At 40.7% G+C, this 23,718-nt stretch overlaps 8 protein-coding genes across 10 annotated transcripts; 5 read left to right on the top strand and 3 right to left on the bottom strand.

Annotated features, from left to right (window-relative positions):
• The first annotated feature begins 39 nt into the window (after nt 1-39).
• Nucleotides 40-2,372, top strand: LOC130687115 (lipid droplet-associated hydrolase-like). Of its 2 annotated transcripts, XM_057510270.2 has the most exons (6): nt 40-275; nt 375-512; nt 575-901; nt 969-1,167; nt 1,241-1,467; nt 2,250-2,372. In XM_057510270.2, the coding sequence occupies exons 1-5, from the start codon at nt 167-169 to the stop codon at nt 1,422-1,424; spliced, it is 957 nt and encodes a 318-aa protein (XP_057366253.1). In that variant the 5' UTR covers nt 40-166; the 3' UTR covers nt 1,425-1,467; nt 2,250-2,372. The 2 variants fall into 2 exon arrangements, with proteins under 2 accessions (XP_057366253.1, XP_059350155.1); XM_059494172.1 differs by lacking the exon at nt 2,250-2,372 and having other exon boundaries at nt 1,241-1,664.
• Nucleotides 2,373-2,650: 278 nt separating this feature from the next.
• On the bottom strand, nt 2,651-8,583 carry LOC130687114 (Na(+)/H(+) exchange regulatory cofactor NHE-RF2-like). Its single transcript, XM_057510269.2, has 8 exons — nt 8,161-8,583; nt 7,206-7,475; nt 7,017-7,115; nt 6,596-6,946; nt 6,427-6,526; nt 6,240-6,355; nt 5,969-6,178; nt 2,651-3,146 (listed from the first exon to the last, which is right to left on the bottom strand). Exons 1-8 carry the CDS (start codon nt 8,383-8,385, stop codon nt 2,928-2,930), a joined length of 1,590 nt encoding a protein of 529 aa, XP_057366252.1. The 5' UTR covers nt 8,386-8,583; the 3' UTR covers nt 2,651-2,927.
• Nucleotides 8,584-9,057: 474 nt separating this feature from the next.
• Nucleotides 9,058-9,896, bottom strand: LOC130687116 (leukocyte receptor cluster member 9-like). Its single transcript, XM_057510271.1, has 2 exons — nt 9,827-9,896; nt 9,058-9,752 (listed from the first exon to the last, which is right to left on the bottom strand). The coding sequence occupies exon 2, from the start codon at nt 9,740-9,742 to the stop codon at nt 9,200-9,202; it is 543 nt and encodes a 180-aa protein (XP_057366254.1). The 5' UTR covers nt 9,743-9,752; nt 9,827-9,896; the 3' UTR covers nt 9,058-9,199.
• A 1,562-nt stretch (nt 9,897-11,458) lies between these two features.
• LOC130686972 (uncharacterized) lies at nt 11,459-13,461 on the top strand. The gene is made up of 2 exons (XM_057510131.2): nt 11,459-12,319; nt 12,379-13,461. The coding sequence occupies exons 1-2, from the start codon at nt 11,469-11,471 to the stop codon at nt 13,394-13,396; spliced, it is 1,869 nt and encodes a 622-aa protein (XP_057366114.1). The 5' UTR covers nt 11,459-11,468; the 3' UTR covers nt 13,397-13,461.
• Nucleotides 13,462-15,045: 1,584 nt separating this feature from the next.
• On the top strand, nt 15,046-15,834 carry LOC130686970 (speckle-type POZ protein-like B). The gene has a single exon (XM_057510130.2). The coding sequence runs from the start codon at nt 15,187-15,189 to the stop codon at nt 15,832-15,834; it is 648 nt and encodes a 215-aa protein (XP_057366113.2). The 5' UTR covers nt 15,046-15,186.
• A 426-nt stretch (nt 15,835-16,260) lies between these two features.
• LOC130686969 (uncharacterized) lies at nt 16,261-17,682 on the top strand. Its single transcript, XM_057510129.2, has 5 exons — nt 16,261-16,351; nt 16,432-16,599; nt 16,669-16,869; nt 16,963-17,218; nt 17,282-17,682. The coding sequence occupies exons 1-5, from the start codon at nt 16,261-16,263 to the stop codon at nt 17,580-17,582; spliced, it is 1,017 nt and encodes a 338-aa protein (XP_057366112.1). The 3' UTR covers nt 17,583-17,682.
• Nucleotides 17,683-17,824: 142 nt separating this feature from the next.
• LOC130686411 (26S proteasome regulatory subunit 7-like) lies at nt 17,825-19,770 on the top strand. The gene is given in 9 exon segments (XM_057509532.2): nt 17,825-17,993; nt 18,058-18,095; nt 18,165-18,338; nt 18,392-18,700; nt 18,765-18,929; nt 18,995-19,139; nt 19,142-19,182; nt 19,240-19,435; nt 19,506-19,770. Coding segments are annotated over 9 exon segments (1,299 nt in total). The 5' UTR covers nt 17,825-17,920; the 3' UTR covers nt 19,664-19,770.
• Nucleotides 19,689-23,538, bottom strand: LOC130686406 (cationic amino acid transporter 4-like). 2 transcript variants are annotated; one of them, XM_057509522.2, is made up of 8 exons: nt 23,387-23,538; nt 21,988-22,220; nt 21,678-21,926; nt 21,400-21,614; nt 20,616-21,335; nt 20,325-20,553; nt 20,085-20,246; nt 19,689-20,022 (listed from the first exon to the last, which is right to left on the bottom strand). In XM_057509522.2, the coding sequence occupies exons 2-8, from the start codon at nt 22,127-22,129 to the stop codon at nt 19,859-19,861; spliced, it is 1,881 nt and encodes a 626-aa protein (XP_057365505.1). In that variant the 5' UTR covers nt 22,130-22,220; nt 23,387-23,538; the 3' UTR covers nt 19,689-19,858. The 2 variants fall into 2 exon arrangements, with proteins under 2 accessions (XP_057365505.1, XP_057365504.1); XM_057509521.2 differs by lacking the exon at nt 23,387-23,538 and adding an exon at nt 22,820-22,883.
• Between the last annotated feature and the right edge of the window lie 180 nt (nt 23,539-23,718).

Below are 23,718 nucleotides of genomic sequence, written 5' to 3'. Positions count from 1 at the left end.
ACAGCAAGTCCAATGTTTACAAACCTATAAACGCTTCGTCTGCTACGGGCCACTCACTCCACGAGACATGTCACCTATCCATTAAGAGTTATTAGAAATCCTATTTCTTGTTTATGTGTGTTTTTAATATTACAGTGTCGTATTTCAGTGTTAGTGCTGAAGAAAAATGGAGGAAGGATATGTCGACATTAACCATGTACCAACTCGTGTGATTACTATTGGTGGTTGGATTGATCAGCCGATCAAACGGAGGCATTTGATAATTGTAATTCCAGGTAAATTTGTAGTCCAGGAATGATTACTGCCAGTGTCTACTTTCATATTATTGAGTTAGCATTGCATTATATGGATTCTCCATGTATGGATCCTTTTAGGTAATCCAGGGCTCATTGGCTACTATGAAGAGTTTGTCAAATCACTTCATGATGAACTGCTAGGTGAATATGTGATATGGGGACTAGGTCATGCAGGCCATGACATTCCAAAAAATGTTACCTTACCAACTGTAAATGGTAAGCACCTTTAATTAACTTTATCTTTTGCCTTTCTAACAGTACTGGAAAAATTCCCCTAGATCAACCAGAGCTTTTTACCCTTGACGGTCAAGTGAACCATAAAATCAAGTTTATTGATACTCATGTTCCTACTGATGTGAACTTACACTTCATTGGGCATTCTATTGGAGCTAAAATTTGTGTTGAGCTTGTCAAACGATACAGGAAGACACACAATGCTGCGGCCTACCTACTGTTTCCTACCCTCGAGCGAATGGCTCAAACTCCGAGTGGAAGGAAACTGTGGCCAATCCTTGGCCCATTTAGAAAAGTTGTCATCCTCGCTGCGTCTTTGATCAATCGGCTTCCAGAATCGTGGCTAACAACGATCGTCCAATGGGCCATGAGTAACACAACAATGTGCATCTCTTTAAAACAAAATTCCAGGTTCTAATAGCTTCTCACGTTGTACAGGTTCGAAAGGAAGTCAATTGTCTATTGAAAATTCGACGTCATCGGCTTCTGGTACACCGGCTGTAGTCCACGTAAACGTGAGAACTACCATGAGGCTCCTACACCCACAGGCTTTAGAGCGCTCCCTTTTCATGGCTCACGACGAGCTGAAAGTTGTGGGTGAATTGAATGCTGACGATATACGTCTTCACAGTGATAGGTGATTGGTTGTACACGTCTTTAATTGCCTTTCATTCAAATCGTGACGTGGACGTTGATTGATGGCGTGACAGGCTTGTGCTGTATTTCGGAACCAAAGACCATTGGTGCCCATTGGAGTACTGCCACAACTTGCAGCGCCAAGTGCCTGAAGCCAGAGCTATTATCTGCCCTCACGGATTCGAACACGCGTTCGTCCTCCAGTCCAGCCAACAGATGGCCACCATTGTCAGTGAATGGATCAAGGAATTTTCGTAACACTGCGCGCCGCCTGCCTGTCCGCTGTTCTGTATAATCTCAGGTGATTTACCAACTGATATGGGAACAGAGTCCAAATCGAAAAAAGAATTTACGTGTTCAATGTTGACACGTAATCGGAGCAAGGTGCCATAACGTGTGGCCTATGTGCGTGTATATATAAGATATTTACTTAAACAAAGCGTCAAGATACGCCCCGGCGCTCCTCTGTATTCCTGTGTGAGAAAGAACACGTCAGAGCCAAATCAAATGAGAGAATGAGACCGCATTGAATTCCAAACCGCTTTGTGTGTGTGTGTGTGTGTTGTGGCGTTCACGCTGCGCTGAAACCGGAATCTCATCGATGCGGGACCACGCGCGAGCCGATAGATGAAGAGTCTGATGGGCAGTTGTTGCAGCTGAGAAGGTGTGTTCCACTCCAAGTACGACGCGGCTCACCGTAGCGCAGTGTTTTATTGCCGCTGCTACATCAGCCGATGAATGTTTGCCTTTTTTATCGGTTGCACACGGGAAACTGCAGTCTCTTTTCGTACAGTACCGCCAAGCTCGCCGTTAGAATGTTGTGGTTTTTTCTATCGTTTTGTTTGGCGATTCCGCAGCTGTTGGACGATGCAACCGCCGATAAGTTCTCGTTATCTTTGTTGGCTAAAAGCCATTTCCCGTCAACCAATTTGTCATATCATTTTTATTGTCAAAATACCATTCTTTTGTTTCTTCTTCCTCGTGCATTTCGCGTTTGGCGGTGCAAGTGTTGTGCGTTTCCGTGGTAGCACTGATAATAACCACGAAGATAATTCACAATTTTTTTTTTATTATTATCGACAGGCGGACTAAACTGGCTATGCAAATTGGACAATTTTCTCTTCCCATAATTTGCTGGACTAGCGATGTGTTTAAGGGAAATCTAAAATAAAAATTGCGGGTTTAATCATGTTTTAAAACACTATATATTTCAATTGGTATATTATACACGTATTATATTAAACCTTTTTTTTTTAATAGTTGATTCATGAATTTTTTTTACGTCTCTTGCACAAGTTGGTTATCAAAACCAAAGAAAACTGTCCACCCGAATCGGAAAATGAAAAAAAAAATATGTTCCCCGTAAAAACAAAAATTTAAACAACATGTAAGGTAAATGTTGAACGGGGAAGTAAACAAAAACATTAGCCGTTGTTTATGGGCTACATTAAAAGTTGAAAACTGCATTTTTTTAAAAAAACCAGTTCTGCTTGTTTTCTTCCTTATTTTTTTTTTGTTTGCCGTTAAATGGGTCAAATGGGATCAAAATGTTTCCGTAAAAAAAATTCAAAAATAAATTTCTCTTTGCTCAGAGGTACGTGTGCCAATGCGATACGCAAGTGACTATAAACATGACACCATCACAACCACGCGCAAGCTCGTATTAAAAAAAAATAATTAGCGTCCAATAGTACCGATTTGAAACGGCAACAATTCATTTCAGCAATTTCCTTTTTTTTCTTGCTCTTGTGTTTAATGTATTCACATGGTCTGGATGATTTCGTGCTTGCGACGCAGGTCTATCGCTTCTCGTTTGGGATCGTATTTCTTTTGTGAGGCCAAGCGGGCTCGGAGCTGGGCAGCCGACATGTTCAAATTCAAACCGGAATTGGCAGCCGCCGCTATCGTCGCCATAGAAAGTGGCCGAGTTGGTGAAGTTGGGGACGACACCGGTGAAACGGACGATGGCGATGCTGGTGACTGTAAATTTCATTGAGAATTATTCAACCGGTTCATGCAAAAACTGAAGAAAATTATCTCAAAGAATTTGAGAATTAAAATAATTTCTCCTGTCTGCGATGTGTCCATCACAGGCTTAAAAGTTTATCCTTTCCTGTGTTTACCACAAAACTGGATCATCTTATTTTTGTTTGGTTTGTTAAACAATGCCTGTTTTGGAAATTGGAGACGATGGGTCATGTGCGCACAGATACCAAGTAAAAACAAAATTTCCATTTGAATAAGGAAAAGATAAATCTGGTCTGCGCGCTGACGACCTGATTATCGGAATCCTTCAACGGACTACTTCTGTTTCACACATGCGCACACGCATGTGTCACTATCATGACACACGGCGAGGGGATTTGTGTAAACTAACGCACACACGTAGCATTACAAAGAAAACGAGATAGGCTAAGCTGAAAAGCTTTGCTTTAAAATTGTACAAACAAAAGGAAAGAAATTCACCTGATGGAATGTGACGAGCACGGCGCCCCTCATCTTACCGGTTTCATCGGTGAAACATAAAAAGTTGCCTTTTATTTTTTCTTATGTTTATATCTCTCTGCGCTGCTGTTCTTTTTTGTCTATTATACACAAGAACGTGTCCTCCTTTCCCCTGTTGGCTTTTAAGCAGAAAATGGAGCCATCTTATTCTTGGCCCCATCTCTCCTTGTTTTTCCCTACTTTGGTATACATTATCTATTTTTGCATCTCCTTTCGGAATCGACCTATTGTCTTCCTTTTTTATCTTCCCCCTTTTTCATAGACGTGTCACACAGGATATTCGACAAAACAAAAAAAATGTAGTGCGCACTTGTAATCAGTAAACCTGCGAGACCTCTAGAGCCTTCCAATTTCAGGTGCTTATCGTCACGCTACGGAAATGTAATCTACTAAACGAATGCATTTTTTATCCGTAGGATTTAATGTTATTCTTAGAAAAAATATTGTTACGTAGCGAACAACGGTATGCTAAACTGCTCAATTACTCATGTTCCAATCAGCGACGCCCACTTCAGCCTACCCCGAAATGATGGAGCAACAACAATGTGTACATCCAAAAGAAAAAAAAGGAACCCCTAACGTTAAAGAAAAGAAATTATTATTACATTTAAAGACTGCATATAAGGATGTCGAATATAACCATCTTTGTAAAGAAAATGCTCCCCTCTAACAGCCTGCCCCTAACCGATAGTTCCTTTTTCAACCACAATATACCTGGAGGGCTTTAAAGAAAGACAAGTGGTATATACCTTTTAAACGACCTTGATTCCTTTTTTTTTTTTCGCCAGGTAAAAAGAAAATTCAGTGTTTCCTTTCTTTTTTTTTCTGTTCGTTCCTCCCCATCCTAGTATTTCTATAACCTTTTGTTCGTCTTTATAGAGAAAATGACACGCGAAATGGGCACACGGCACTTGCTTGTTGTCGACCGGAACTGAGAATGTGAAAAAAAGGAAACAAAATGCCTGTCGTCTAAAGACTTATCTATTTTTTTCTTTTGCTATTTATTCCCACAAATGCAAACTCTGACCTATTGACAATTGTCTAGTGAATTTGGTCATTCAGCAAAGGAGAAACTTCTCAAAAGAAAAACGACAAGTATTCCACTTCATTGCCTCTAGCCATTTGCATGCCGAACAATTCTAAACGCAACAACCTAAAAAAGAAGAAAAAAAAAGCCTTTTTCCTACTTCGTCTTGGGTTCCACTCGCTTATCATATACATCCCCAGCGTGAGTGATGACGTCACACGTAGCTCCTTTCAGAAACAACGCCCAATACCGAATTTTTTTTTTACATTTCCTTTAACAACATTGATATCATGTCGCACATGATTACGTCATTATCTTATAAGATTTATGGGTATTCCATCACTGTCGCCGGATAAAGGTAATTTCATCATCGGAACAAATCGTTTTCGTAAAAAGTTACAAAAACCCATGTATAAAAATATACGTGTGAATGTGATGAGGAAGAATTGACACGTTTACGTTAAGTTTTGGTTTACGTTCGTTTTTTTCCCGCGTGTTTCCTCGTTACGTGAACTAAAACTATGGGAACCACCTGAGGCATTACGAAGAAAAGATGTTAAAGGCTCAAAAAAAAAAAAAAAAAAAAAAAAAGGATTTATTTCATATTTTCGTCCTATCCCTGACTCACTCTTGTTTTTCTTTTGAACGTTCAGGCACGGAGTTCGTGAACACACTTGTGCGTGTTGGTTGCAGCTGGGAATATTTGCGAGGTTTCTATTCTATGAAAACGTGGATTAACGATGATCGTACGAATCCCCATCAAAAATTCTAAAAATGAATTAAACCGGTTTTAAAACAATCCTTAGAACGGCTAGTTGGATTTCGTGATAATTCGGCCCCAATCGGCCATACATGGCTTCCTTCACCGTTGAAAAAAAAACTCTTTATCAACGATAGGAAATAATATTTCAAAAGCCTGTCTAGTTGTTTACGCAATAAACAAACCTATCTTCAGATTTCTCTCTCTTAGCTTTCTCTTTATTGACATTTGCATCGCAAATGAGCGACTCATCATTCCCGACGCAGGGCAAAAAATGGTGTCTCTTGTTTAATGAAAGGACACGCTTTTTCAGCTCGAGCCATCCCTTTCACGAAACCTGATTCAAACTTGAATGAGCGTGCGTGATTTGTCGATGGAATCTAACTAAACATGCAAATGATATGCAAGTTCATGCACGGAGCAACGACCAATTTCCTTATTGTTTCTTATAAGGGAATATCAAATATACCGTGTCATTTTGCTGGATTCAAAAAAATAAATGTGACTTACCCGCGATCCTTTGGAACGAAGTTTCACGTCATAATCGTCGTCATCGGATGAGTCATTCTTTGCGCGTGGGGCGGCAGGTGTTTTGATAAAGACGACATTACTCTGCGACGAGCTGACCATTATATTGCGTTCGTTATAATAAACGTCGGCATCGGGATCGAGCACCAACAATTTCGTTTCATTCGGAACGGCTTTAATTCGTTCCACAATCTATTTGAAAATGTTGTTATTCATATTGCTGTCATTAGCAAACTGAGTAAAAAAAACGAACCTGTTTGTGGGACTCGTTGACCACGTTGTGACCGTTAACTTCGATGATACGATCAGAAACTTTAAGTCCCGCTGCACTGGCTGGCGTGTTCGGATCCACTTTACCAATAAAATGACCTTTGTAGGCAGAGAATTAGGAACGAGTTTATCAATAAAAAAATGGTCAGTCGGTCATGGCTACTACTCACCGACACGTTTCTTATCAGCCAACAAATGAAATCCGTATCCTGCATCCTGCCTCCATTTGACGATGTGACACAAACGAGGAGCTGGAGCTGAATCAACTCTCTTTTTTTTTTTAAACCAAAGTATTCAGTCAATTATTATCGTATTATATTGTGCGGGGAGAGAAAATACCTTGAGAGATGATTTGGGAGGTGCCGTGCCGTTGGTTTCGGTTGGCATCACAAATTTCAAGTTATCCGGTCTATTATTCATTCGGTTGGGTTGCGTGGCCGGAGTTTTCATCTTTTGCACATTCGGCATGGATGAGGTGATGGCAATGTTGCGCTCGGCGTAAAAGAGTTGACCGCTCGGATCGATGACCAGCAACTTGGTTTCGTTGGGAATTGTTTTGATCCGCTGGACCACTTCCTTGTGTGTTTCCTCTACCACGTTATGTCCGTTAACTTCGACAATCCTGTCCCCCAATTTCAATCCGGCACCGTCAGCCGCTGAACCAGGGTCCACTTTACCAATAAACTGGCCCTTTTGTTCACGTACATTATTCAATTTTTAATGATCAACTATTTATCATGCAAAAATTTAAATAAAAAACCTTGCGCTTCTTGTCGGCCAGCAGGTGGAATCCGAAACCATCACTCTCGTTCCACTTGACAACGTGGCACAATCGAGGTGCAGGTGCATTGCTCCAATCCTGAATAGAATCAAGACATTATTTATCCGCCCCATTATCTTGGTGTGCAAACAATTCAACTCGATCGATCAAAGTAAATTAGACGTTTACCTCCTCTTCAGATGAGCTGGATTCACGCCTTTGGCCATTCGTCACGTTCGACCGTTCCAGACGGGCTTGTGTAGGACGTTCTGGCTCGCTTTCAGATGAGCTGGAAATTTTTCTGGCCGGCTGGACGATGACAGGTGCGCTGCTTATGCGGATGACATTCGATTGGCTGCCTTTGATGGTTATTCCGAGACTTGAATAATATTCATCTGCCTCGTCGTCTACCACCAATAATTCCGTTTCATTTGGACGCAATTTAATCCGCTGGACAACCTGAAATAACATTAAAGAATTTTTATTTCTAGGAAAAAAAAAATCGGACTAAGAGAAACCCCCAGGATGGTGGGAATCTGTTTCCGGTTTGTTCTATGCACATGTGCAGCACAGGGGTGTGGAACTCGGTAGTTATCCCCCCCACACACTTCCGCACGTCAGCCGTTTTTTTGTTAACGATATCTGCAGCCACATATGCCACTGTGTACTAACTAGCACAGCAGCACAAATGTCAACTGGTTCCAGTCTAGTTGCGTCGAGTTGTTTCATAAATGTACATTCTTTCAACTCAGAATGATGGGTTCTCTTTTTTTTCGTTATTAGATTATCACAGGCAGTCGAGTTAATTATACATGTGAACATTCCTATGCCGGAATGGCACGAGTCGTTAAAAAAAAATGAGAAGAGAATCTTTTTGAAAACGATGAGAGAACCCACCTTACAAGTTACGCACACGGTTATTATCACGACGCAAAAGCCCAACCCAGCGACACTTATCTTCAAATAACGATAATGTCCCGTTGCAACAGCGAAACATTCCAGCATTTTTTAAAACCATCAAACCTTAAAAATTCTTTCATTTAATTCTTCCTTCTTTTTTTTTTTTTAGTTAACATGATGGTCAACGTTTTTTTTATGATTGTAAAACCGTTGATTACATTATAGTCTGGAAAAAAACTTTTACCTGTTTGTGGTTTTCGTTGCCGATGTGAACGCCGTTGACTTCAACGATGCGATCGCCCGCTTTGAGTCCGGCATCTTCGGCCGGCGAGCCCGAATCCACTTTACCGATAAACTGGCCTTGTTTCACTTTGCCGGCGAACAAATTGAAACCGAATCCTTCAAAGTCCGGACGTTTGATGACGTGACAGAGACGAGGAGCCGGAGCGTCAGGCGGAATCGCATCCATCGTCGATTTGTTTTGCGAATATGGCGCAATGGTGATAACGAACCTTTTGTACAACGTGTCCGAATAAAAATGTCAAGTTCCTTTCGCCAACCACTTCAACAATTCTTTATTTTCAATTCAAAAATAAAGAATTATTGATGTGTTCACTTTCACGCGTGCGGATTTTTAGAAAAAATTGATATGTCCCGGCTGTATTGTTGAAAACTAGTCAAGTTTTAAACACACACACACACTCTCGTTTTGGCTCAACTATCCTCCGACAAGTCTGGACTGCAACTGGCAGCAGAACACACCAGAACCCGTTTCTTTTTTTTTTTTGCTATCAGTGGGCAGGAAACGAATGGATAGTTTTCTCTCCCTCCCCTCTCTTTTTCTTTCTCTCACTCTCTCCTCTCGTTTGACTCTCCTACACACACACACCTACACTTACAAAAAAACAGAATGGTTGAAAAAACCGCATAGGACCGTTTATTATCAACGGGCCTTTTTTTGATGTGAGGTTTTTATACCTGCCTCTTTTTTTTTACCTTATTCTTAATGAATTTGCTCTTCTTTATTTAATGAACTCTCTCTGCGGGGCTGATACCCTTAAAGTCGTTTCAATTTTTCACGATCCTATGGACAATAAGTTGTAGAACATAACGACCTGTATCGTATGAAAAGAAAACAAAATAACGAGCCAGTTGTGTGTATTCCATTGCATCGTTATGTACAATTTACATTTCTTCTTTACTCTCCCCTCTTTTTATTTTCGTGCGCGAATGAGGTCGGAGCTTTAGCACAATGCCATCTAGCGGTCGTGAGAAGAATACATTTAGTTCGTGAGTGGATGACTCGTTTTGTTCACGTGCTCAATCAAATCGAGCAGTTTAATTGTTCCAGCATTTCTAGCGCTACCGAATACATAATCCGTTCGGCTCTTCTTTTCCCAGACGACCCATCCGCACCGGCTGTCGGAAGAGGTGAATGGACAATAGCAGATTTGCTGGATCCGATGCTGAGGGATAACAGGATCGTCTGCATCGTGAGCCACGTATTCGGCTAATGTAACGCAGCCCAATCCGGTAAAACGGTCCAGGTAGATCAACCGGAAGTCGGAGACGTTTATAGCTGGATCCCAAACGATTCGATGGATGACGTCTGACGCCGTTCGCATTTTAGGATTAGCTCTTTCTGTTTCTATCCTCTCTTTCTTGATTGGCTTCGTTTTGGTTGAAGAATTAGGTGAAGAAAGTAATTGATCGACTGGATGACGATTTCGGCACTGATCACCGAATCGACAGCGATTTGCCAAATAGAATGGGCAGATAATTACTGGGTCAACTTGCACAATAGAACAACCCTCTTTTAAATCCATTTCCCGAGTACTTGTCACGGTGAAAGAGAAATAACAAATAAAACGACAATATGAACGGCGAACGGTTGGTACTATAAACTGTACCTGCTTCTTGTTAGTGCTGGATTGTTATGTGGTAACAACGGTCGGTTCCATATCTACTTTTGAATAAAGGCTTGGCGATTGCGCCATTCAAACAACAACCGTAAGGACATTGCATCATCGATTAGCAGATGTTGCAATCCTATTTTCGTTGGGCAATGCTCTTGTCGTATATTTAACGACGTGTTTACAAGAATCGGAAATAAGTTGTAATGCTGTTTTTGTGCGTAATTAATTAGGGTTTTTTTTGTAATGCGAAAGGGTTTTAGTAGGTCTTTTATTTGGTGGAATTTCGGGAAATTGGGATGCAGCCATTGCGAATTAGTCGAGCGGAATGAGTTGGACATGGCCGACTGACTAAAATGTTGTGTTATTGGGACGAATCAAGTCTGACCTAATAAAACGCGGGAAAACGACTAAAACAACAATGATGATTCATTTAGTTTTGTTTTCGAAATGTTTATTTAAATGAGTATTCAAGGGATGAGTAACCAAAAAAGTTTTGTTTTCCTTTTTAATTTTTAGAGGGATGGGGTAAAATAAAAAATGTAAATTTTTAATCTTCACTGTGTCCTTCTTTGTTTTCTAATTTTTAGAGGGAAGGGGTAAAGTAAAAATGTAAATTTTTAATCTCTTCACTGTATCCTTTTTGTTTTTGCAGTTCTCTGGGGAATGGGTGAAGTAGAAATAAAATTTTATCTCACTTTGTCCTTGGCGTTTCTCACCCTTCCCCCATTTCAATCGTTTTTTTGTCAAAACATCATTTGCCTAAGCTACTGAAGACGAATATTTAAATTTGAGTTTCGAAGAGGTTGATATTTCGAATTAATTTTTTTAGGGACCATAATTGAGGTTACATAACCGATCTTGTTATCTGCTGTTCAATAAAACAGGAATGCCGCATGGACTAAGTTGACTGAGTGCAGTTTGTAATTTATTGCCAATAAACCTCTTTTGTTTACTTCTACATTAATCTGCCTACGTTCAACGTCATTGCTCGTCTTAACAAGTCATGGCTTTCTCCAACAATTGTGTTTTTTGTCTGTGGAAAATGACGAGAAATAAAAACATGTGGGAAGTCTATTGAGTTAAGTTTTGCTGTAAAACCACAGCAGAAACACTTGGGTAAACCGGCCAACAGAAGATATATCGAAATAAAATCACAGGCCATTAAACTGTAGATTATTCTATACTAAACAAGAAAAGTTTTCCCGTTGGCCGATCAAAAACAATATGGAAGTCAATATCGGGTTCATCTTCAACTGTAAACAATTTTTCCATATGTCGTACTCGGTTAAGGCCCTTCGAAGAACCAAATCACAGGGGGCGATTCCAGGGAAACATCGTCAACGCAATTAGAAACAAAACGTTGAAATGATGCAGTTTCATTGTTTTTCCTCCATTAGTTGTCCACAAATTAGAAAAGAAAGGTTGGAAAGGCATTGCTCCAGCAGATCGTAGTCTTAACACATTGCAAAGCTTCCTGTTTGCTATTCGAAATTGCCACCAGCAAAAACACTGAAAGGAACGATATTAACAGCACATCAGGTTCTTGCATAAATCTATTTTCTCACGTCACTGTCGTGAATTGCTTTCTCTCTTAACTTGTGAATTGTTTCTACACAACTGCAGAATAGACCGTGCCATGGCAGCGACAATTTCGGGCACGTCGATGTTGGTGGTGTCATTCGAATGGACATTGGAAAATGTAGAAGAAACCAAAACAGTTTTATCCAAGATGATTCTCTTTAGTGGAGAGAAAATATTCCGTGTCTGTTTGAAGAAAATAACATATGGGTATCCTACTTTGTTATTCTTGGCCACCAATCTCAATAGAATGGGAATGAGGGTGAAAGAAATTCGATATAGTAAACAAGATACACGGTGCTATTTAAAGATGGAAGAAAAAGAAATTAAGAAAGAGAAAAAGGGCGCATCAAGCTTACAGCTATTCACTGCCGATCTCCATGAAAGGGTTTCGGGCAATTGTATGTTTACTTTTTCAATCTGGATTGAAGGAAGTGTCACTGGATATTCTTACCACATCTCCGATCGTCTTATGACACAACAGTTATGGAATGCCTCCGCCAAACAGGAGCATGGGATAGACGTCGAGTTGGTATGTAAAGAGAAAACATTTTCCGCCCACAAAGCCATTCTTGCTGCTCGCAGTCCAATCTTTGCAGCTGAATTTGCCAAAGATCATCCAGCAAAACACGAGTCGGGTCCTCATCAAATCCATGTGGAAGATGTCGAACCATCAGCCTTGGAAGAATTCCTCTACTTTGTCTACACTGGCCAACCGAAAACGGCGTTAGCTAATGCTCAGCTTCTCAAATTAGCCAGTCGTTATCAACTAAAAACTCTCGAAAATCTGTGTCGGGCTGCGTTAACCAAAATCGATGTCCAACAAGCCATGGCGTGCATGTCTAGTTTAAACCCAGCAGCTACTAGCATGCACCTGGAAGTCAAGCCCTCATCATCTGTCCTGATCAGGTACGAAAATATCCGAGCTTAATGATCACATTTTTACGTTATTTATATACTGACTTTAGACCAAACACGGAGATTGTGATAGACCACGATCAGAGTATGTCTACATTTCAATGCTGTTGGGAACCGAAGATCGATTCTAGAGTTTTCTTTCCCAACACTGTTATTGAATATCAACACGAGAAGTTGTTTTCCCCACATCTCACCGGGAATATGATGCAAGTATCCGTCGTAAAGAACCCGTGGATCCATCTAGTCTGTGTAAATCATCGCAGCTTTGGTTTCAAAGCTCTAAGTGGACTTTATTCGACGGATGGGAAAACTTGGATCGGAATGAAAACGAGAAAAGCAAAAGGCGTCGAGTTATTTCTATTCGTGGGGCAAACGAATGAAACGTTTCGTAACGGATGTCGTGTAACATTTTGTATGGAAATGTCCAGCACTATTGAAAACTACCATTACGAACTGATGGACACGTCTTGGACAACCCAACTTTGGCAGTCCGCGTTAGAGCATAAATGGACGGATGTGGAAATATTCGTCGGTGCTGTTAAACTCGAAGCTCACAGAGTTGTTCTTTCTGCACGTAGTCCAGTCTTGAATCTCCTGTTGGGTGAAATCGATCACCTGGGCCGATCGTCAATGGCTGTAGAAGAAAATATTGATGTTGAAGTAGTTAAAGTGTTTTTGAAGTTCCTGTATACTGGTCGTTTGGACATGTCAGCCACAAACAAACAGCTTCTTCAATTGGCTGAATCGTACGAAGTTGAAACGTTGTTAAAAATCTGCCAACTGGCCAATCGTATTTCTCCGGATGTCACTTCCAAATTAGATGCTCTTCCCTGTAAAGTCGACATTACAGACAAACCTGCCATTTCTTTTCAAATGGATCTGGAAGTCGTGAATCTGTTTCTGAAATTTCTTCATACGGGTTCGCTAGATTCATCCGTCAGCCAAACTCAGTTAGCTGCGTTGGCCACGATATACGAAACGAAAACGTTGAGCAAAGTTAGCAGATTGGTGAGCGAAATTTCTCCAGACGTCGACAAACTGACGACCTTCATGCTCACATTTTTCTAAAAGAGTTTTCCTTTGTCAAGTTCCTTTTTTCATTTGTTACTAATGAAACGTAAACACTTCATCGACAGATGGTTTAAGTTAACGGTTTTGTGTGCTGATTGTCTAGACCAATACAAAGAATGTTATCGTTATTGCAACAGCTTGGAAAGTCATTCAACTTTTAGTTTCAACGTGCCCAAATCGCTTCTAAATATTTTACGAAGAAAGCCATCAATGTTTTCCGGCTGGGAATAGACCAGTTGCTATGACATCGTTTCTGTTTGTTATGAAACACAGGGATTTATTTATACTTGCTTTCTATGCATAAAACACGTAGCTGTTATTAAAGTCATATATTTTTAGACGACGATATCAATGAGGGACGTTCTCAAAACTGAAAACGCCAGGGAAATGCTCTTTACCTCGAGCCCACTCAACAAGATAGGAGGTCGTTACCAACTCAGAGGGGAATAAAATGTTAAATACAACGTTGCCAAACGCTTTTTCTTTCTTTACCTTCGGGCAAAGAGAATACGCGGCAACTGCCTTCAGTCTGTACGTTGTAGGGGTTGGATGTAGACTTCACCGGACTATCTCTGCGTAAGGCATTTTTCGGTCGGAAAAACACAGTTTGTAATTACAGGCGAGTTTTTTCAACTTTCAATCATTAATGAAAGGTTCCTTTTTACTTGATGTATTCTTCTATGGTACTGCAGCACTTTGGTGTAGCAATATTAAAGAAAAATGCCGGCTAATATTACGGGGAACTCGGTGATGATGGTGTGCTACGAATGGGTACTGGAAAATATCGAGAAGGACCCCGAAACCATTTCATCACAAATGATCATGTTTCACGGAGAGAAAATCTTCAGAGTTTGCATCAAAAATGAAAAGAAGAATCAACCTATTGTAATATTATTGGTAGTTAACTTGAACACTATTGGAATGAAAGTAAGAGAGGTCAGATATGGTAAACAAGACTCAGAAACCCATCAAAAGATGAGAGAAAAAGAAGTGGGGAACAAGATGAAAAATAGCAAGAGTTTGCAGTTTTTCATAGCTGATCTCACTGAAATGGTTGTCGGGAAGTGTACGTTCGTCTTCTCAATTTGGATTGAAGGCAGTGTCTCTTCCTATTCTTACCAGTTGACCGATCGACTGGTTAAACACCAGCTTTGGAATGCTTCCCTCAAAAATCAACATTGGACCGACGTTGAAATTGTGTGTCAGGGTAAGACATTTGCTGCCCACAAAGCCATTTTGGCTGCTCGTAGTCCAGTATTTGCAGAAGAATTCGCTAGTCAACAGCCAGAAAGAGATGGCCCTCCTAAAATCCACATGGACGATGTAGACCCTGCGATCGTGGAAGAATTCCTTTACTTTCTCTACACTGGCGAATCGAATTTGCCATTTCTGGCTAAAGAACAGTTGATGAAATTGGCTGAACGTTATCAGTTAACAACTCTACTTAATTTGTGCCGATCTGCACTGAGAAAGATTGATGCCCAACAAATAATGAGTTGCATAGCTAGTCTCAATCCAGAAGCTACTGCGTTGCATGCGGAATGTGCTAAATCACCGCCTTATGTTCTGACATGGTAAAACTTATTGTAAACTACCCAACAATTTATGTAATGATTTATGGGAATTTAAATAATAGGCCGGACAAAGAGACGGAAATATTTTACGACCCCGCTGTATCCACATTTCAGTGTTCCTGGGAATTTGGAATTAATTCAGCAGCTCTTTTACCAAACGTTGTTATTGAACATCAATACAACAGACTGTTTTCCCCGCATCTCACCGGTAAAATGTTATACAGCAACAGCATAGAAAAGCCTTGGATTCATCTCATTTGCATGGATTATGGAAGCCTTGGCTTCGAGGTAACCGAAGTACTTTATTCGACCGATTTCAGGAAATGGATAAAAATGAAACCAAAGAAAGAGGACAAGGTGAAACTGTTCCTCTTTATGGCCCAAACTGTTGACTCGTTCTACGAAAGACAGAGTATCAGTTTCTGCATCAAAATGAGAAACACTGTCGAACATTATCATTACGAAATTATGGATACGTTGTGGATCACAGAACTTTGGCAGGCGGCCGTCGATCGACACTTCACTGATGTTGACATATTCATCGGGAACGACAAGGTAATGGAAGCCCACAAGGTTGTACTGGCAACAAGAAGTCCAGTACTGAATGCCCTGCTGTGTAAAACAAGTGGAACCGAAAAACCGAATGTCACGTTCGATTCGTCTACGGATCCAGATGTTTTGGAACAATTTTTGCGATTCATTTACACTGGTTGTTTAGGAATATCCGCCGCCAATAGACAACTAGTACAACTTTCCGAAATGTATCAAGTGGAAACATTAAGGAAAATTGGTGAGCTTGCGGTTAGGCAATCTCCTTCCGACGTTGATCATGTAACAGATTTTTTGGTAGCTAACTTTTAATTTGTTTTTATTCGTTGTTTTGTTTTTCATCAGACTAAAATGCATATTGACATTGGTCTACTATTTCTATCCTTTTAAAAACACATGCAATTGTATTTTGAGATTGGATCCATTTAGAACTTAAGTTTGCCACACTCACTAATGGCGAACATATCAACAATGCATTTGTGGGCTTTAGCAAGAACGTATGCAAATGACGTGCTTTAGCAGCTCACAAACCGCAAAATTTCCTTTCCAGGAAAATGTCGACACTTTTCAATGCTTCATTTCGTTTCTTATCGGATTGGGGGGGGGGGGGTTATATGCTGACAACAGTATTCGTGTTTCGTGAGCAAAACGCAATGCGTCTAGTTTTAAACTAACATCGAAATTCTACTGAGATTCATGGAATTCCGCTGGATACTTAAAACGTCCATTTACAGAAAAATGCGTATTCGTTTATTGAGTATCTCAGCTAGGAAAAGTGTCGTGAAGTTTCGAGTTTCGATGACAACACTCGCCTTCCTGCTCAGTATTGGTATGTTTACGTGTTAAAAACCTTTTTTTAATCAAAAATTTTATAAAGCATAATAGTTCATTTTTTTTTTAACTTAGCAGGTTGGAGCGTTTGTGCCGAAAACCCTCCGGTCATGTATTTGCACTTTATTAGAAATCTCGCCCAAACTGAACAGGTAGCTACTTGCGTCGGTCCATTCCATATTTGGAAGCAGTTAAACACTGACTGTGGCTATCGTTATCGCAATGTGACCCACTGCATTGGTTGTTGTAAGTTAAATCCCTGATTTTTCTGAAGTAATAATGCATATTTTTATCATAATCAAAATGGCAATTTAGATCCATATGGGTGCAGTCAACTTCATAGATCTACGAATGTTACTAAAGATCTCAACGTTGGAAAAGGCAGCATTACTCTGGAGAAAGTTCTAGGAGCAAATGAAACCTTGTACTTGGATCTGGAAGTGTTTTCTTGTTCCGTTATAGATCGATATTACCTTCGAAAGTATGCAAACGCCTGTAATGCAAATCCGATTTGCCGTGAGTAAAAGTCAGCAATATGCTACTAAACTCTTTCAACAAAAGGCCTTGGTGAATAAGCCTTAGTAATTTTTAATTTTCATCACATAACAGAATACATAAGGGAAATAAAACCATACGCAGCAAGTACATACCGGAGTACTTGGCCGACTACACCAATAGCTGGACCACCAAATGTTTCTTATTCACCACCGAAAGTTGAACTTCCTGGTCACGAAAACAATTCAGCAATAAACCTAAACGAAGGAAGCCTAAATCAGGAGTACAACTACCTTATTATTTGGTTTTCTTTGGCAGCCGCCGCAGTTGTATTTATCCTAGTGGGTTGCGCAATACTTTTCACCCAAAGGTATGCAAATGTTTTTCAGTGTCATTCAAATCTTCGTCATAAACTCGTTTTTAAAAATTCCAGATCCAAGATTATGAAATGTCTTGGAAGCAAAAACAATCAAGATATATTAGATAATGCATTCTTCTACAGAGATATGTCGTTGTCAAGACGCCAGAATCAAGTACCACCGCAAAACGACCTTTACGAAAACATTATCCCTGTTGTGTATAATAAGGAAACCATTTACGCTGAATTAGATTTAGCTCCGAATAATGTGAACCAGGAGGGTGAGGCTGCGGGAAGAAGTTTTCCTGCCAGACAATCACATGGCATTGTAAATCAGGAAAATTCTGTCATTTACGCGGAACTACAAAAGTATTGAAATTTGACAAATGCTGTTTGTTGCTGTGTGTGGTATGCTTACAAAGACGACGCTTATAATTGTATTTAAGTAGCTATAGAATGGCCTTAAGCACAAATAGATAAAAATAAATGATCGATGCTTAAACTACTGCTGAAGTTACTAGAATATTAATTTAGTAAATCCATCAAATAAGATAATTTCGTCAGCACCAACGTCGAAACCACATAGTCAGAAGATACTTCAAGTCCGTATTCATTTTGTTATACAAAATTTTCGGCTTGTCACGAAGCGAAATAGTTCCTCTGCTGCTGTGTAGAATATTTCTTCTTAATAAGTCGAAAAAAAAACCCGTGAAAATGCCTGATCATTTAGGAGAAGATATGCGTAAAACTAAACATGAAGACGTTAAAGAAGAAAAAGATATTAAAGGTTAACGTTTAGTTTGGTTTTCGATCATCCAAAATGTTACTTTACGTTCTGCTTTGCTTAACAGCTCTCGACGAAAGAGACATCGAAATTCTTAAAACCTATGTAAGTTACGACGTCTAAAGTGTTATATTATCAATCAGTTTTTTTTTATTTCTTCAACTTAATTTTCAGGGTCAAGGACAGTATACAAAGGCAATAAAAAATGTTGAAGAAGATATCCAGTCCATCATCAAACGAGTAAATGAACTAGCCGGCATTAAAGAATCAGACACAGGATTGGCGCCTCCAGCATTATGGGACCTTGCTGCTGACAAGCAAAATTTGGCCAATGAACAACCATTGCAGGTAAGTTTTTCAATTCTTGAATAGCAATCAGGATCTTAATTTTTATGTTTTAGGTTGCCCGCTGCACCAAAATTATCAATGCAGATTCTGACGATCCAAAATACATCATTAACGTCAAGCAATTTGCCAAGTTTGTTGTTGATTTGGCGGATTCAGTGGCTCCCACAGACATTGAAGAAGGAATGCGTGTTGGCGTAGATCGTAATAAGTATCAGATCCACATTCCACTCCCACCAAAAATTGACCCAACTGTCACAATGATGCAAGTGGAAGAGAAACCAGATGTTACTTACAGTGACGTTGGTGGCTGTAAAGAACAAATTGAGAAACTTCGTGAAGTTGTGGAAACGCCTTTGCTTCATGTAAGGTAGTACTTAGGTACTATTTGATTCATGAAATTAATGAGAAGCTTCTCTTTTTCTCCAGCCGGAGAGATTCGTGAATCTCGGTATTGAACCACCCAAGGGTGTTCTTCTATTTGGACCACCTGGAACTGGCAAAACCCTATGCGCTCGTGCCGTAGCTAACAGGACGGACGCGTGCTTTATTCGAGTAATCGGATCTGAACTTGTTCAGAAATACGTTGGAGAGGTATGAAAATAACATTTACTTATTAATCGTAATGATTTGCCAATAGTTATTAAACTTAATAATAGGGAGCTCGAATGGTAAGAGAACTCTTTGAAATGGCCCGGACAAAGAAAGCATGTTTAATCTTCTTCGATGAAATCGATGCTATCGGCGGCGCACGTTTCGACGACGGTGCTGGTGGAGACAACGAAGTTCAAAGAACTATGTTAGAATTAATCAGCTTGATGGCTTTGATCCTCGAGGAAACATTAAGGTAAACCATCCTACGACATCAATTTTAATCGAACTAAAATTAGCTATTTACTTTCAGGTCTTGATGGCTACCAACCGACCAGATACTCTTGACCCTGCTTTGATGAGGCCCGGTCGTTTGGATCGTAAGGTTGAATTCGGTCTTCCAGACTTGGAAGGCAGGTCACACATCTTCAAAATCCACGCTCGATCGATGAGTGTTGAGAGAGACATTCGTTTCGAACTATTGGCTCGCCTTTGTCCCAACAGCACCGGTAATAAATCCAACTCAAGCTTAGAAAATCCCTTTAAAAAACTAACAATCTTCAATATATCAACATTAAGGAGCCGAAATTCGTTCTGTGTGCACTGAAGCCGGTATGTTTGCTATTCGCGCCCGCCGAAAGGTGGCAACTGAGAAAGATTTCCTTGAAGCCGTCAACAAAGTCATCAAGTCTTACGCTAAATTCAGCGCGACACCTCGCTACATGACTTACAATTAAATTTCAAAAGACGCGGTTAAACGGATTGCCTGTTGCATATAATACGTGTATTCCGGCCATTTTCTCTCCTCTTTTTTTGCAGTGGCCCGTAATACAATGTGAAAGGTGACTGAATAGTTAAGAACGAATTTCTCTTTTTAAATAGATCTAAACTTTAAACATTGACGTAGGTATAGCGACTTTTAAAATAGCGTTTTAATTTTCTGTTTGAGAGGAAGGTGTACTAGGAAGATCCTTGGCCGTCAGAGTGGAACCCCACTCGCCCGTACGCGAGTTGGATTTCAGTAAGCCAGAGTAAGAGCTGACTGTGGCGTTTTCCTTGCTGTGACGCATTCCGTAAGCAAAGTAAATCACAAAACCTACACATCATTTTGATCATCATTTCACGGGATCCAGATGTATAGCAATGTTATGCACATACCTATAGACATCCAAATGGCGAAACGAACCCACGTCATCGGATTTAAATTCACCATAAGAGCGACATTAGCTGCGATGGATAGAGCCGGAAGAGTCGGAACCCAAGGAACTTTGAATCGTAAACCTTCGGTCGACTGATTGTGAACAGCAATAAGGACTAGTGCTAAATAATTAATTGAAGACCAACAAAGAAAAATTAGCGATAAATAAGATAAAAACAATGCAACCGTGATGGACTCACTAATGAGAGAAACTGCAACGAGGAAAGTTAGTAATACAGCCAGCCACCATTCTGGACCGTTTGGATGGTAGACGGCCCTTCCTCCCCATTGAAGAATAGCGAAAATGCACGCGCAGCTGACGGTGAAAATAAAGACACAAGTGGCTGGAAGAACACCCGGTTCATAGCTGCCAATAATTCTTTCAATCCAGTAGAATTTCGGCTTCAATCGTCCTGCTTCATTCAACATCTATCACAAAATCAAATAATCATTCATGCCGCAGACACACACCAAAGTTAATTTAAACAAACATCGACAAAATCCTTGGCACTTCCAGGTGACGTTGGGCTCTCCGTTAACGGGAGTACATCAGATTTGTTGACAAGCGGGCGATAGCGTAGGATAATAACAGCTGCCGAAACAATCGTGTAGGCCATAAGAGTGCCAATCGACATGAACTCGACCAATTTTTCAATATCGAAGAAAAGGGCCACAAGGGCGCTCAAGAAGCCGCAGACGCCAATAGTGACGAGCGGCACTTGGGTCTTCTCACTGACTTTGGCGAATACTTTAAAGAGGAGACCGTCTTGCGCCATGGAGTAGACTCCACGTGGAAGAGAAAACAGGGATCCGAAAAGTGTGGTCGTCATGCCGGCCAGCGCACCGACGCTGATGATGATTCGAGCCCAGGTGATGCCGTGAGAGGCGAAAGCGTCAGGTAAAGCAGCCGTCGGGTTGATGAGCGTATAGGGCACCATCAGCGTGAGAGCAGCCGAAACGCACATGTAACCCACCGAAACGACGCTCATCGAAACGAAAGTTGCCACCGGGATAGAGAAACTTGGGTCACGAGCCTCTTCTCCCGAGGTGGCGATGCTGTCGAACCCCACGTACGCGTAGAAACAGGTAGCCGCCCCGCTTAAGATGCCCGAGAACCCAAAGGGCGTGAACCCACCGTAATCAGTCCAGTTGTGGTAATCAGCCCAATAGAAACCGAATCCACTGACAAAGACAACGACCGCAATGTTTATCTGCCAAAGTGATAAACCATTTTTTAAAATGTAATAAAAGATTAAAAACGTGAATTAATCGTACCATAGTGAAGAAGCTGTTAAAGTAGGAAGAGCCTTTGACTCCCAAAGTAGATAACCCGCAATAAGCCAGACAAACTGCAAAGGCTAAGAAATCTGGTGTTTTGGCCATCATGTCGTTGTGAATTTCACCGAAAACTCCGGCGGTTGCATTAGCGATTACTCCTCCAGCTAACGCATCCACGTAGCCACTCCATGCTCTGGCCACTGAAGCCGCACCTGTACATAACCCGTTCACGTAATGAAATGTATTAATATAATATAAACCTGATCTTGAATTACCTATCATATGCTCTAGAAGTATGTTCCAGCCGATGACAAACGCCCAGAATTCTCCGATTGTGACATAAGTGTAAACATAAGCAGAACCGGCCTTTGGTACCCGGCTACCGAATTCGGCGTAGCACAAAGCGGCCAAAACGGAAGCGAAACCGGCTATGAGAAAGCTCAAAATAATGGCCGGACCGGCCATACTATGAGCCACGGTACCAGTCAAGACATAAATACCGGCTCCGACCATATGTCCAATACCTGAGGATGATTGTCGGGCTTAATTTGAAACTAAACGCCTATAGTTTTATAACGGGTATACCGAGCATTGTTATGTCTAAAGTTGACAGACATCTTCGCAAAGGTGTTTCCATAAGATTTTCTCCCAATTTTTTGCGCCGGTTCATCTGGAAGCACGTCGAGCTAACGAAACGGCATAATAACCGGTTACGTAGTCCGCCCATTTCTTTTGGATTATCGTCTCCGGAAGGATTGCCAAGTCCCGAATTTCCAGTGGCAATGGATCCTTGTGCAACTGATGGCGGTTGAGTTTCTCTAAAATAATTAAACATCAAAATAGAAGCTAATGACTAAAGACGTACGTCGATGAACCGTTAACTAGTTATTAAAGTATTATTGTGGTGTAAATAAATCTTAAGCAACATGGATATACGAACGTTGAATTAGCCATTATTAGAAAAGGCCAGCTGGGAAAATCAGTCAGCCGAAACGGGATTTCGTGTTTGGGAGCAACAGACGTGTTCGTCACGGTGTTAATCAGTTGATTAACTCTGATCAACTAACTTGCTTTTACAATGGAAGAGCGATGTCTTTATATATATATGGCTATCGATAAATAAGAAAAGGTGATTGCCCTTCAATAAAGACGTTGAAGGTCGAACAAGCCCCAAAGTTCCAGACCTTAAGGTAGTGATTAATAGTGGTACGTGTCAGACAAACAAATGTTGGCACCTGTTGATGGAATGAGAAAGCAATCAACTTGCCCATCACATCCCATCGATATGGATCGAGAGCAGAAACAAAGGATTAGAAAACGAATCACTCACGCCACTATTTTTCATTAAAATTTAATTCAGAGAACAGGTGCAATTAATTAAAAAGAAAACACAATGTTTAAGACGAGAGCGAATTACCTTACGTGGCTAGTGTTCACTGACCGGATAACATTAATTCGAATGCAAAATCCCCTTGTAATTCTATTGCAAACTCAGCCAATAAAACTGAAAAGCAATCACGACTCTAAGCAGAAGTGAAAACAAGGAAAGACGAGTCTTGTGATGTGTATCTCCTTCGCCTTAACATTCCGTGCGTCGAGTGCGAGCCTGATTCGGTAGTCGACAGAAGGGTAGAAAGTCGTGAAAGATTCAACAGTTGACAACGAATCTTGAATCGAATAGCAAGACCTGGACAACAACTTTAAATGGACTATAACACTGTCTACACGTCAAAATGAAAGCGAAGCTTTCACACATGACCGTGACGTTCTTTCTGTGTCTCATCAAAAAAACCGACCGACATATAATTGCTCGTTCGAGTTGCTCATCGTCACAGAAGATTGGCTCCTAACGCGAACCAAGCTAAATATGTCACTGAGAAAATTGTAAGGTTTCCCGTCGTGTCGTAGCATTCAATATTCGTTTGTTTAAGTTTTCCCCCGCTGTTGGTATGTAACAAGTTCCAGTTTTTCTTTTTTCTCTTACCTTGTAAAAGTCCTCTTCTTGTGTCGCCTTTCACGCTGGACAGAATAAATAGAAATCGATCCACGATGAAAGTGTACACATACAGAGACTTTTAGTCGTGACAGACCATGTGGAACAGCTGTTTCGAGACCTACTGCTGCGTTTGGTGGCCCTTTTTTTTAACTATACCACACAATACCTGCGCGTTTGGATTGCGCGTTCGTGCAACCAAGGACGTGCATTTTATTTATTGATCGTTGTCGTCAGCGCGTGTCCAAGTACTTAAAAAAAAGAGCATCGGTTGCCTTTCAATATATATATTTTTTGCTGTCGTACTTATCAATCTCGTGTAA

This window comes from Daphnia carinata, chromosome 2 (genome assembly GCF_022539665.2).
Source record: "Daphnia carinata strain CSIRO-1 chromosome 2, CSIRO_AGI_Dcar_HiC_V3, whole genome shotgun sequence".
Lineage (NCBI taxonomy): Eukaryota > Metazoa > Arthropoda > Branchiopoda > Diplostraca > Daphniidae > Daphnia > Daphnia carinata.
Note: the sequence above shows the minus strand (reverse complement) of the source record. Positions and strands in the feature narration are given on the sequence as shown.

Excerpts from the sequence above, each read along its gene's own strand:
- LOC130687115 (XM_057510270.2), top strand. The coding sequence starts at position 167 with ATGGAGGAAGGATATGTCGACATTAACCATGTACCAACTCGTGTGATT. Across the intron at positions 276-374 it reads TTTGATAATTGTAATTCCAG|GTAATCCAGGGCTCATTGGC; the intron begins GTAAATTTGTAG and ends GGATCCTTTTAG. Across the intron at positions 513-574 it reads TACCTTACCAACTGTAAATG|ATCAACCAGAGCTTTTTACC; the intron begins GTAAGCACCTTT and ends AAATTCCCCTAG.
- LOC130687114 (XM_057510269.2), bottom strand. The coding sequence starts at position 8,385 with ATGGATGCGATTCCGCCTGACGCTCCGGCTCCTCGTCTCTGTCACGTC. Across the intron at positions 6,947-7,016 it reads TGGCCGACAAGAAGCGCAAG|GGCCAGTTTATTGGTAAAGT; the intron begins GTTTTTTATTTA and ends CGTGAACAAAAG. Across the intron at positions 6,356-6,426 it reads GGCTGATAAGAAACGTGTCG|GTCATTTTATTGGTAAAGTG; the intron begins GTGAGTAGTAGC and ends CTGCCTACAAAG.
- LOC130687116 (XM_057510271.1), bottom strand. The coding sequence starts at position 9,742 with ATGGATTTAAAAGAGGGTTGTTCTATTGTGCAAGTTGACCCAGTAATT.
- LOC130686972 (XM_057510131.2), top strand. The coding sequence starts at position 11,469 with ATGGCAGCGACAATTTCGGGCACGTCGATGTTGGTGGTGTCATTCGAA. Across the intron at positions 12,320-12,378 it reads TCATCATCTGTCCTGATCAG|ACCAAACACGGAGATTGTGA; the intron begins GTACGAAAATAT and ends TACTGACTTTAG.
- LOC130686970 (XM_057510130.2), top strand. The coding sequence starts at position 15,187 with ATGTTATACAGCAACAGCATAGAAAAGCCTTGGATTCATCTCATTTGC.
- LOC130686969 (XM_057510129.2), top strand. The coding sequence starts at position 16,261 with ATGCGTATTCGTTTATTGAGTATCTCAGCTAGGAAAAGTGTCGTGAAG. Across the intron at positions 16,600-16,668 it reads GACCCACTGCATTGGTTGTT|ATCCATATGGGTGCAGTCAA; the intron begins GTAAGTTAAATC and ends ATGGCAATTTAG. Across the intron at positions 17,219-17,281 it reads GCAATACTTTTCACCCAAAG|ATCCAAGATTATGAAATGTC; the intron begins GTATGCAAATGT and ends TAAAAATTCCAG.
- LOC130686406 (XM_057509522.2), bottom strand. The coding sequence starts at position 22,129 with ATGGGCGGACTACGTAACCGGTTATTATGCCGTTTCGTTAGCTCGACG. Across the intron at positions 20,554-20,615 it reads GTGCCAAGGATTTTGTCGAT|ATGTTGAATGAAGCAGGACG; the intron begins GTTTGTTTAAAT and ends ATTTTGTGATAG. Across the intron at positions 20,023-20,084 it reads CGCCATTTGGATGTCTATAG|GTTTTGTGATTTACTTTGCT; the intron begins GTATGTGCATAA and ends AATGATGTGTAG.